The sequence below is a fragment of the Myodes glareolus genome, chromosome 9, assembly GCF_982192425.1.
Source record: "Myodes glareolus chromosome 9, mMyoGla1.1, whole genome shotgun sequence".
Classification (NCBI taxonomy): Eukaryota; Metazoa; Chordata; class Mammalia; order Rodentia; family Cricetidae; genus Myodes; species Myodes glareolus.
This window is the reverse complement of record NC_142034.1, coordinates 52,482,990-52,495,796: the sequence shown is the minus strand read 5'-3', so window position 1 is coordinate 52,495,796 and position 12,807 is coordinate 52,482,990. Positions and strand designations below refer to the sequence as shown.

At 43.8% G+C, this 12,807-nt stretch overlaps 1 protein-coding gene across 1 annotated transcript in view; it reads right to left on the bottom strand.

The window, feature by feature from the left end:
• LOC125409585 (NACHT, LRR and PYD domains-containing protein 1a-like) overlaps positions 1-12,807 on the bottom strand; it is a 67,648-nt gene that overhangs the window by 51,458 nt on the left and 3,383 nt on the right. The window contains exons 3-4 of the mRNA XM_087910354.1: positions 12,625-12,789; positions 3,382-5,044 (exon numbers count right to left, since the gene is read on the bottom strand). Of these exons, the coding sequence (XP_087766480.1) occupies positions 3,382-5,044; positions 12,625-12,789 (1,828 nt within the window). The remainder of the gene's footprint in view (positions 1-3,381; positions 5,045-12,624; positions 12,790-12,807) is intronic.

The following is a 12,807-nucleotide window of genomic DNA, read 5'->3' as shown; positions in this document are numbered from 1 at the left end:
GACCCAAAGCAGAGCAGTGAGCTGAGCTCCCCAAGTCCAGTTAAAGAGTGGGAGGAGTAAGAATATGAGCAAAGGGATCAAGACCATTATGGGAACACCCACTGAAGCAGCTTACCTGAGCTAATGGGGGCTTACCACAACTCCAGTCAGACAAGGAAGGAGCCAGCATAGGTCCAAACTAGTCCCTCTAATTGTAGGTGATAGTTGTGTGGTTGGGGCAAACTGCAGGGCCACTGGCAGAGGCACCAGGACTTATCCCTACTGCTTGTTCTGGCTTTTAGGGAACCTATTATCTTTGGATGGATACCTTGCTCAGCCTAGATATAGTAGGGAAGGCATTGAACCTTCCCTTAGGATTGTGCCTTACCCTCTCTGAGGAACAGAAGAGGAGGTGGGAGGGGAGAAGAAGGGAATGGGAGGAGGGGAGGGAGAGGGAACTGGGATTGGTATGTAAAATAAAAAGATATTTTTTCTTTTAAAAAATAAAAATCAAGTAAACTAAAATAAAAAGAGTTGCCATGGTCATAATGTTTCTTCATAGCAATTCAAGGCATAAGAGAGTGAATGTATGTATGCCTGCTTGTCTGTTTGCACTTTATGCATTCAGAAACATGTAGAAACTTGAAGCAGGGCAGTAGATCCTCTGGAAGTGTAGACAAAGGTGATTGTGAGCCATCTGATGTGGGTGCTGGGAATGAATCCACACCCTCTGAAAGAGCATCAGGATCTCTTAACGGTGGAACCAGTCTCTCAACTGCCAAGGATGGTCGTTTTGATGCATGTTTAGTATATACACTGACTGAGAGTGGAATTTCAGAATGTGCTATCACGAAACAAGAGGCATCATTAAGAGCTACACTCAGAAGTTTTTCACTTTGGTAGTGAGAAAGAAAATAGTGATTAAAGAGAGCTTCAATTTTAGAAGGTATGGTCTTGTTGGAGGAGGTATGGGCTTGCTGGAGGAAGTGCATCGCTATGGAGGCCGGCTTTGAGGTCACATATACGCTCAAGCCATGCCCAGTGAGGCATTCTACTTCTAGTTGCCTGCTTATCAACATGTAGTAGCTACCTCTCCAGCACTGTGTCTACCTGCAAACTGCCCTATCCCACCATGATGATAATGAACTGAACCTCTAAACTGAAATCGAGCCCCCACAATCAAAGGTTTTCTTATCTTGATGTCTCTACAACAATAGGAACTCTAACTAAGACACTCACCCTGCCATCCTTTATTCCTTGACTTTAACCAAGGTCCACCCCTTTTCCTTATGTGCAATGGCTTCCTACTTGTCTCCCTGCCTTGTCTGATTTTCCCCTCAATTTTACTATGTCACTATTAGTCAAAGCCTCTCCCTATCCCATAGGGTTGTCCCCAGGCTCTGAAGGCCACTGTCCCTGCAAGCAGGCTACTGTTTCTTGTTTCTCTGGCTCTATCTGGTCTCTGTCTCTGTACATACTTGGAATTCTTCTGAAGCTCCACACCAGGTCACTTCTATTTCCATCATCTGTATCAAGGTCCTTTAAGGTTCACTTCTTTATAACCATAGACACTTAGAAACAATTTATACTGGCCAAGAGCAGGAGAAACTCAATTCACTAAGATAGTCTCTATAGGCAATATCAGAAGGCTTTTCAGAATGATGTTGTACTAGACTTTCAGTACCTTCTTTCAGAGAAGAGTCTTGATTCATTAAGCAAATAAACATGAATATAAGATAACAGAAATCATGTGGCTCAGGAATCCCATAGAAAATTATATACATAAAAGATAAAAGGGGGTGTCATATTCCTTCTTTCATGCTGTTGATCAAAGCTAGGGTCTTGGGCTTATTAGATGAGGTGTTTTGCATGACAGGTCACCTAGACATGAAAATTTGAATGCTTGATCCTGAACTCTCTTTGTAGAGGCTTAGGAGGTGTGGCTTTGTGGGAGGAAATACATCACTGGGGATAGGATTGAAGATTTCAAGGCCCTGAGCCACACCCAGTAATTCTTTGTACTTCCTGCTTGTGGTTCAAGAAATAAGCTCTCAGCTACTGCTCCAGTAATCATCCTTTCTCTCTGCCATGATGGACCCTGATCCCTCTGGACCAGAAGCCCAGATAAACTCTCCCATAAGTTGCCTTGGCCATGGTGCTTTATCACAGCATCAGAAAATTATCCAACAGAGTAGGCAATCTCTCCACCAAATGAGTAACATCTTTAGTCAATGACAGTTTGAGACAACATCACACTATGTAGCCCAGGCTAGACTGGGACTTCTGACCTTCTTGTGTCAGCCTTCTGAGTTTGGGATGACATGTACCCAATCAAGCTCAGTTAACACAATATTTAATGCTGCTCTCTAAGAAATGGAATTCTGTAGGTTACTAATTTTATGTTGTTTTGATAACTGATAAATCCTCAGTCTTCTACAGCAAGTATGTTTTATTATTCCATCCTACGAATATAAAATGAGAGTCATTGAGACAACTTTCTACATGTATATAACACAGTTTAATTACATTTGTTTTCTTTGACCAGTTTTCCATCCTCCCTTCATCCCCTTCCTGTTCTCTAACCTTTGCTCCATTACTTTTAAGTTATTTATTTTTCACATAGGCTCTTGCTGTGTTTTCGGCTTGGTGTCAAAGTCCTCAACTCTAGATAACTGTTGTTTCTGATTATTTCAACAGTCACACCCTGTGTAATTAGAGTAGTTGGCTTTCTTCTCTTCCAATTTTAAATCCTTGGAGAACAACTGTATTTCTCTCTTGCTATTGATTGACAGGCCCTGGTATAAAATCAGTGCTTAATGAATCATCTAGAAAGGGGAGAGACACATACTAAAACTGGTTCACCACTTCTGCACAGTGAAAGGGGGCCCTGGAATACAAGGTCTACATTGCTGCTGGGATCGGTGGACATTAGGACACCCTCAAGCTGAGTGTCAGGCTCATGCTGCCTTCAGTGACACACATAAGAAAAGCATCTGATCAGGAAAAATACAGGGACTCTAATGAATATGTCTTCTGGGGTGGGAAGACCTCAGGTCCAAGGTACTTGTCACGGGGAGGGAAGATGGTGCCTGCAGGAGTTGGTTGAGGTTTCTCTCAGAGAGAAAGCATGACGAGTGAGAGGACCAGTACCTGTGGGTCCTTTGTGAAGGGCGAAGAGGATTTGAATCAGAGAAGGTGGGTGGTCTTTACCAAGCTCACGCATCAATTGCATAGTTAAGCACACAGAGGCAGAGAAACATGCTCAGATTCAGCAGTTAGATCTCGCTGGTGACCTGTTTCCTGACGACCTGAAACCAACTAAGAGTACTACTGGTGCTCAGAACACGTGTGCTCATTCAATCCACAGGGAAGCTGGAGAGAGGGCTGTGTCTGGATACTCACAGAACCATACTGGGGGCCACCGGTGTTTGTTCCTGTTGTCCACAAGCGTTCAGCTGAAGCCTTTTCACATGGTGGCAGAACTTAATGCAGAAAGTGACCACCATGAGTTCCACATCTGTATGAACCACCAGGTGGTTAATGTTTGTCTGGAACACTGGATGTAGCATATCCACTGAGGCATGCACCGTTGTTCCCTGAAAAATGTGCATTACATCTGTCAGGAGGTCCCCATCCTGAGTCTCATACAGACAATGGAGTAAACTCACAGCATATGGTTGATGGTGTTGGGTTTCCTTTAGGATGTGCCGTTGTAGGTACAACCCTGTCTCCTGAGGCAAACTGCAGACAAAGATATTCTGCATTTCTTTTATCCCTCTTTTACTTGAAAGACCAAATAGGAAGCGCACAGTGGGTGCCTCAAACAGGTCATGTCTTCCATAGACTTCCTTTAGTGCTTCCACAATTCTGTAGATATTCATATAACCAAGTCTTAGCATGCTATTCTCCAATGCATAGGACATTGCTGCAAAGAACTCCTGGAGATACAAGTGGGCAAAGCTGTAGCTCAAAGATTCAGGATGCTTTTGAAGGATACCAATCTTCAGGAAAGTGGCAATGACATCATCAGCCAGTCCTTGGATCCAAAAATCTCTCTCACTGAACAGGGTCCTTCTTCGGCAGATTCCCTCAGCAGCCAGTGAGCAGAGTGCTCTGAGCTGGTACCCCAGGGCACGACCTGAGAGAGCCTGGGAAAGGTATTTCAGGTAGAGCTCTGTGGTGGTCCGTGAGGTCAGTGAGAGGTCTTGTCCCCGATCCATCTGCTGCTTCAGGCAAGTGCAGACCAGCCAGGACACCCATGGCACCACACATAGTGTTGAGAGCACCGGGTTTGATTTAACCAAGTTAAAAGCTGCCATTGCTTCTCTTTCCTCTGTGAAATATTTGTAGATATATTTCTTCCGTCCAGACTTAGAGAAACCCAGGATTTCCACCCAACGTGGCTGCCTTAAGGAAGGAATAAGCTTCTTCAGAACTTTGGTTCGAGCTGTGAGCAACAAGGAAGCCTGAGGCAGGACAGATTTCCCCAGCAAACTGCCCAGCAGTGTGTTCACAGGTTGTAACTGGTTCCAGTGCAGACAGAACTTGGGATTCTTATCTTCCAAGACCCAGGCTGGCTCATCTATGCCATCCAGGATGAAGAGCAGCTTCTCAGGGTGAGACAGGATCTCTCTGATGGGAGCTGCAGGCAGAGTCTGGTCTTTTGCTATGAGCTCAGCAAGACTCAGCTTCTTGCAGTGAGCCAGCTCTCTGCAGCTGAAGTAGAAGACATGCTGGAAGCGATCCCTGTAGAGCTGGCCCTTTTCCCATGCTCTCCTCACCTGCCTGGCCAGTGTTGACTTTCCAGTTCCAGCAGCGCCCTCTAATACAACAAGTTGAGGCTCTTCCTGGGTATCCGGGCTTGGGCAAAATAAGTCTTGGATCTCAATCAGATGTCCTCTTTCCTCTCTTTTATATTTATGCCATCTTTTCCATACCAAGGTCTCCCAGCCTCTTGGGCAAGGTTTTTGTAGAAGTAGCAACTGTGTGAAATTTTGCAGCAAATCATTTGTTTTCCAAGTCTGTGTGGGGTAAAAGTTTTCTCTTCCTTTGCTTTGATGTATTTCTGAAATGTTTAATAAATAATGGAGCGAAAGATGGAGCATAAATGAATACATTAGAGTTGTTTATTCTTTGATTCTTTCTTTCCTTCCTTTCTTCTTTCTACCCTTCAACAACTATGGCACCTCTCTAAGCTGTACAAAATACTGGATATGGATGTTTGGTGTCAAGAATGTGAGCTTTAGAGCAGAAGAATCTAGTTTAGGTATCACTTGACTAATAATAATAATCATATTAATAATAACAGTGTATGATGTTCATTCATACCTCAGATATTTATTGATGTCTTACTCTGTGCCAGACCTGCTCTTGGGGCTGGGTATAAAGGGTGAGTTCACAGACACAAGTTTGTACTCATTCTGTCTGTGGGATCCAGTAGCTCCACTGAGCTCAGCTTTCCCATTTGTAACTTGGGGGCTGTAGTCTCTCCTATAGGAGGCCATGGAGTACTGGGGAGATTACAGATCGTGGAGTCAATGTCTGTTTTTGATATTAACCCATTGACCCCCACCATTTTAGTACTGACAACATCATTCTGTAAGTCTTGAGATTTGGGGACTGATGGGATGGTCTTAGGATGCTTTAGAGTATATGTTTCGGGTCCCCTTTCTCTAGGCCTGGCAACTCCAGGCATATTTTCTATTGCCTTCCAGATATTGGTAACAACAAGCCTTGTTTGTGACTACCGTTTGGATGTCTTTAGTTCCCACTGAAATTTATGTTGAAACTAGTGTTTAAATTCACTTGCCAGTGTAGTAGTACAAGGACAAGTGTCTAGTGTAAATGTTTGGAGTCAAGGGGGTAGGCCCCTTAAAAGTTGACCAATACTTTTCTTCTAAGAATAGGCAAGTTTTTGTAGGCAGGGGTTCCTCTTCTGTACTGCAAGTACCTAATTGTGTGTATGCCTTTTTTTTAAGCAGAGCACTCACAGTCTCTACTCTTGGACTTCTAGACTCCAGAGTGTAGTTATATATACAAGTTCTAAAGAAAAAATCCTTTAATTCATCACTCAGAAGACAGAGGCAGGAGAATCAGGAGCACAGGGCCACCATTTTTATATGGTGAGTTTGGAAGCATCTTGGTACATAATCATTCAGTCAGTCAATCAATTACACAAACAAATAACAAGAATATCAAATTTCTCAGTCTCTGTTTTCTGTTCTGGCAATGGAAAACAAACTGACACATTTGCTCTTGGTGTAACCTGCTCCACCATTTGCACAGCACACTTTCCAGGCTTCCCCCATCCTGCCTTGGTCAAGGTGCTGCGGAAAATTTGGTGAGAGCACAGAATACATCAGTTCACACAATCAGGTCTTAAGAGACCAACTTCTGGGGTCAACTTGCCTCTGAAATTCAGATCTATAGATCCGCTCCCATTGTCTTCTGTAGGAAGGCTTCTAACACCTTCTGGGTGCAGCAGGCTGCCCACTCAGGTCTGTGGTCAAGGTCTGCCTGGTTCAGACTATGTTTTCCTAAGGTGTCAAGATAGGACTCAGCTCCTCCTAGGCCATGCTCTCCAAGACCTTCCAGCTGGAATGTATCTGTTACCATGCACACATCTAATTCCTCTTTAGTTCTTTAAAAAGTCACACTTTAAGACCATCTGGGGCTGCAAGTTAACATGGTTAAAGAAAAAGCTTATGCATTAGATATGGATCCCAAGAATCCCTGTGCACACTGCACTTGTATTGTGGCCCCTGTTATTCACAGTTCAGAAAGTTGACTCAAGGGATCCACATAGTAAGAGGGCTAGCTAGACTTGCTCCATTGACAAGCTCTGAGCATGAATGAGAGCCTCTGCCTCACTGAATATGGGAGAGCAACTGAGTAAGATTCCAGGACCTCAATTTAGGGTGCTCACAAGCACACACACTGCAAACCCCCACATAAGTATGCCCCAATATACATAAAGATGTATACACACATATATGCACATCACAATACACAGGAAAAGAAGAAAATTCCAATAAAAAATCCACAGGAAATGTATGAAAATGGGAAATATCTTACTAAGTGAGGTAATCATGCCCAGAAATACAAATGACACATCTTCGGTGTCATATGTGGATCATACATCATATGTTATATAGTCTGCATATGACCTATATATTTAGATATGAGTGTTTAATTTGCTACCTTTAAAGTTTCTTTTAAATTAATTTTGAGAATTTCTTATGTCAATATCATTTCTGTATCATTTCAGTCTTTTTAGTCTCCTTTCTAGCTCCTCTTGTGTCTCCTCCTTCCCTCTCAAATTCACATTTTCTGTTTTAATTATTGTTGCATACCTTCATAATACATACATACATATAGACTCAGTCTATTTCATGTTGCTCTTATGCATATAATGCTGACCACTTGAGATTGGATAACCTATAAGGGACTTATCTCTGGAGAAGACTGTGTCTCCCTCTGTCAATAACTATCAATTGCCTGTAGCTTTTCATCTAGAGGCGGGACCATGTCAGACTTATTTGGAGTGTCTCTAAAAGTCAGGAAAGTTATGATGACCCTGGGAAATGGATAGGGTAAAAGATCTTAAGGGGTTAAGAGAGAATAGGACCATTTTGATGTGAACATGTTTGAGGTTTAAGTGACTCAAGGTTGAAGTGAGGATAGGAATTGATGACAGAAGAGAGGAGTGGGTGGGGATGGACAAACCAAAGCTAACGATGTATGGAAGATACTATGGCAACTCACCACTTTGTAAGCTAATCAAAACGATAGGTAAACAAAGCATAGCACATCAAGTTGAGGCAGGATTGAGCTCCTCCCCTTGAGTCAAGGCTGGGCAAAGTAATTCAGCATGGGGAACAGGTTACCAAAAGTCAGCTAAGCACCAAGGACAGGTTCTGATCTCACCAGTAGGGACCTTACAAAGAGACCAACTGTCACACACATGCAGAGGGTCTAGGTTGGTCCCATGATGTACCATGCTTTGTTTAAGCCCATGGGAGGCCTGGTCCTCTCTAAATGGGGAGGGAGGAGAAGTGGATTGGGGAAGAGGGCAGAGGTAAAAGGGTGTGGGAGAGAGTTAGGTGGTAGGAACATGTGGAGAGGAGGAAGAGAAAACTGTGATCTGTGTCTATAACAAATAAAAAAATGTTATTAAATAAAATTTAAAAATTAGATTATAGAAACATAACTTAAATAAATGCAGGCTAGTGAGCAATGGGTGCACAGTGCTTTCCTCATCCTGGTCAGGGAGGATGCACAGACTCTGAAACAATGAAAACTTGTTGCTGTTGCTCTTGATAGTCGGCCAGAACTCAGATTAAGTTCCTATTGCTGAAGACACAGTAAACTTTTGTTATAGAATTTAGAGATTCCAAGTTTAACAAACTTCATTGAAACACACTCACTCAGTCACGGAGGTACCTGGTTATATTTGGCTAATGTTTGCCAACCTCTCTGACCACTTGCTTTTGAAAGCTGAGAATGGTGGTTATGAATATAAATAGTAACAAAAAATCAGAAGAATATTTCATGTTTGTAAATATATGAAATTCAAATTTTAATGTTTAGTGTAAGAGGACTGACCACGAAAGAAAGAAAAAAATCTGAAGGGAGGGGGAGGGAACAAAAAAGGGTAAAAGAGCTCACACGTGTGTTATGAAGGGACGGAGAGTATTTTTGAGTAAGAAAGGGAGCAAGAAGAGAGGGAAAGGCATAGGTGAGGAGAGCAGGAGCAAAATAAGAACAAATTTTGATGATGTATATATATGAAAATGTCATGGACCCCATCTCTGGATGCTGAAGAAAACAAAAGTAAAAAAATCCATGGCATTGCCCAGTGCTACAGTATACCATCAAAACAAAGCAAAATGTACTGTCCATGAACACAGCATTGCTGGAGAAGAGCATGGCTATCTGTTGTTCTGCCATCTTGGGCCTGTGAGACTGTGTCAGCAGAGCTGGGCAGGTGACAGAGATCCGCAAAGCCTACAGTATCAGCCATCAAGTCTTTTACTCAACTTACCACCTTTCCTCCTGATATGTTACAAACCATGCCATGTTGATTGAGCATTTACTATGAAGTTGTTATTAGTTATTATGTCATATATGTTCTCAGATGAGACATCCCATCGGGACTTGGAATCAATGAAAACTGTCTTTCTTTTCAATTGGTCTTTGCTCCACTGTAGATAATACCTAATACAGAACCCCCTTCCCCATCGCCCTGCCTGCCAGGGTCCTCTAATCTGTGAGCTGTTCAGTTACAGCAACTCTTTAGTCCTCATGGCTTCACACTTGCTATTGTCGTTCCTAAGGTTGCTGCACTGCATGGACATTACTGCATTTGTATCTGTCTATAGAAGTCTCAAGTCCTTCCTGCTTTCTTCTTCCCTGTCTTTCCATTTTGAATGGGGAGTGGTGGGACTGATTAAGTCAGTTGATGTTCTTTAAGCCTGGGTCATATTTTAAGACCCTGGATTCTACAAATTTACTGCAAGCTGGCAGTAGAAGGAATGCTTTTCTTTGAGTGTAGCTTAGATTTCAAAGGTGGCATCTCCTAGCACAGGGAAGCAGTATTGCTCAAGGTCAGGCCAGTGGCACCCAGACTCTGTACTTCCCTGTCTTTGGTGTGACTGTCTTCATTGTCCTGATGTCAGAGAGAGGGAGAGAGGGGTGTTAAGTGTGAATTGTGACAGTGAAGGCTGAATACAGTTCTTCAACTGTGAGCCTTCACTTCTCTAAGCCTTGCTCTTCTTATGGCCAAGGTGGGACATTAGCAGCCTCCTGTAAGGAGCCACCTGGAGAAATCGCCATTACGAGATGGCACAGGTGGTCCTACAGCTTGGAGGTATACAAGTCCATATTTGGCACATCCACGTGGGGTTGAGCACCCTTGTCTACACATGCGCAATTGAGCCTTGAACCCCCTGGCTTCTGCAGAATGGTATTCACCAATCAGGACCCGAGTCCCTCCACCCTTTAAAAGCAGCTGCCTCTGGGACTTTCGCTCTCTCTCACCTCCTCTCTCTCACCTTCTCCTGCTCTCCCTTTCTCTCTCTCTCTCTCTCTCTCTCTCTCTCTCTCTCTTTCTCTCTCTCTCTCTCTTTCTCTCTCCCTCTCTCATTCCCCGCTTTTCCCTCAAACAAGTGGCTCCAATAAAGTCGTGATTTGGGAAGAATCCTCAATTTCATGGTCATTCCTGTTTGCTGGCCAAGCAGCAGTGCCCCGCAGCCTCCCTCTCAAGAATGTGATAAGATTTAAGTGCAATTGATTTGCACATGAAGCCCTGGGTACCAGGCCTGACATAAGGTGAGTGCTCAACAAACATCTGATGACCCCCTGGCCACCTGGGAAAGTCAGTGATATGGAATCCTATGGTAATGGATTCTCCTGACTATCAGTTCTCTGCCCAGAAAGCCAGCTGTGTTCTTGAGCCTGAGACCACACTGTCCTTAATTCCAAGAGCCTCATGGGAGCAGTGCTGAGCCCAACAGTGGGACTCTAGGAACAGGATCTCTAGGCTGCTCTCTAGGGTTCATCGGGGGTCCTTGGTGCTATGCTGGCACTTTGCCAAGGGGACTGAGTCTTAGCTCATGAATTTATGTCACCTTAAGAAGCTCATCTCACCTGAGCAGAGAATTTAGACGTTCCAACAATGGCCACCGCATCCCAGGAGTTTCTTAATTACTGTGCCATGGGTTAGAAGGAGGTTCCCAGTTCTCAGACACACCCTCTGACATTGGAAGATTGGGTGACTCTTGACCTGGAAACTCATGGTCTAGGGTGTGGCTGGATAAGCTTACTGAAAGTTTGATTAGGGCTCTCCTAGTGAGAAACAATAGGAAAGAACCAACTACTTCACCAATTCCTACTGTGCTTCAGACACAAATTCTGAACTCTTAGAATGATCCTGTGAGTGGGGCAATGGCTAACATCATCAATACCATAAGATGTAGAATCATCCAGCTGACAAGTCCCTGGTAACACTTGTGAGCAATAGGTTAGGCTAACCGAGGTGCCACCTTTATTGTGGGTGGTAACATTCCAAGGGCTGGAGTCCTGGACTTAATACAAAGGAGAAAATGGGCTGAGCACCAGCAATCATCTCTCTGCCCTCTGACTAAACACAATGTGAGCAGCTGTTTCTGTCTCTTGCAGCTATGGCTTTCCTGCTAAAATGTACTGAATTCTCAATCTGTGAGCCAAATGAACCCTTTCTTTTTAAAATTGCTTTTTTCAGATGTTTCATTCCAAAAACATGCGAAGCAACTACTACCTCCAAGGCACTAACCTTTAATAGGATCTCACTATGTAGCTCAAGGTATCTTGAGCTCAGGTTCCTCCTGTCTCTGTTTCCCCAGTTCTGGGATTACAAGAATATGTCTGTGCATAGTTAATAATATTAGTTTTAATCCATATCATTTTTCTTAGTTTTTTTCCCTAAAACTTCTAGGTGGAAATAGTGTACAGAAGGCAGAGAGATTCTGACAGACATCCTAGGACTGAGGTCCATATTCCAAATAATAGCTGACAGTTACTAAGTGACATCCTAAGGTGGGTGGACATCTTTACTCTCAGGCACAGTTTCATAGCCAACAACTTAAGCATAGAAGTTTGAGATGTAGTGGAATTGCTTTAAATGGAATAACTGGGCAGCTGAGAACAGTGAGGGAAAAGGCAAGAGAGAAAAATGTTGGTGGAAGAATAAGAGGAGCCCTTGTGGAAACAGTTTAACCTCTGCTACAATACCATCAGTGGAGTCAACCCAAAGTCCATGTGCAGGGGACTTGTGTGGAGCATGAAGATGTGAGATCTGGACTTGTTGTAGAGGTGGCAGTGGAGCAAACAGTGAGCAGTGTGAAGGCTCAGGTGGTGATGACTGGATACAGAAGGATAGAGTGACTTGTTCCATGTCACCCAGGAAGTGAAATATGGGTGACTACTGAGGGTAATGGAGTTTGACTCTGTGGTCAACATTTGCAAAGTTTAATGTGGGGTTGGGTAGCAACGGACTTTGAAGGGAAAAGCAAGGGTTAGGTGTGGGCAGGACTTTCACAGAGCAGCAACAGGATGGAGGAAGTCATTTCTCAGGCTCCGCATCTGTTTCTGTGTGCTGTGAGCTTGGACAAGTTAACCTCTCTCTCTAAACCCTGTGCACTGGAGAGAGCTGGCTACTTTGATGCCTGAAAAGAGGAAGAAGCAAGGGTGTGGCCTGCATAATTGGGAAGGAAATAAGGGGGTCAGTTGAAGAAACCGACTGAAGCTAAGGCAGGAGCATACCCTTTTCACAGGCTCCATCTCAAAGGAAGATACCTGCTTGGAGCTTCAAGACCTACATGACCTCTAGGCTTTCAGTGCCTACTCAGATTCTGAGCTGAATTCTGGTTGTCAGTTGGTTGGCTCATTGCTGATCCACAGGGTTCTAGTCCCCCCATCTGTCAATGCAACTTCAGCACTGCAGAGCCCAGAGGGTCATTTCTATCCTGTGACTCTTAGCACTCCACCATGGCTCCTCTGCCCCTTCCATTTGAGTCCTTCACCCCAGGTTCCCACACAGTTGGAGTCTCATCTGTGAAGAAAAATCATCGATATGGACTTGAGCCCACAGCCCTTAGTTTAGCTTACGTTTGCGTCTGAATCCAGATTCATCAGGATTAACAAGTTTTCTTTTTGACATTGCAGAGTGTCTCCAAGATTCATGGCTTAATCCCTGTGATTCCAGTAAGTGAGGCGGGCTAGGGACTCCAACTTTAACAAAGCTTGTGGGGCCAACAACCGAGGAAGAATGTCCTGTAGGAAGGAGAAAAG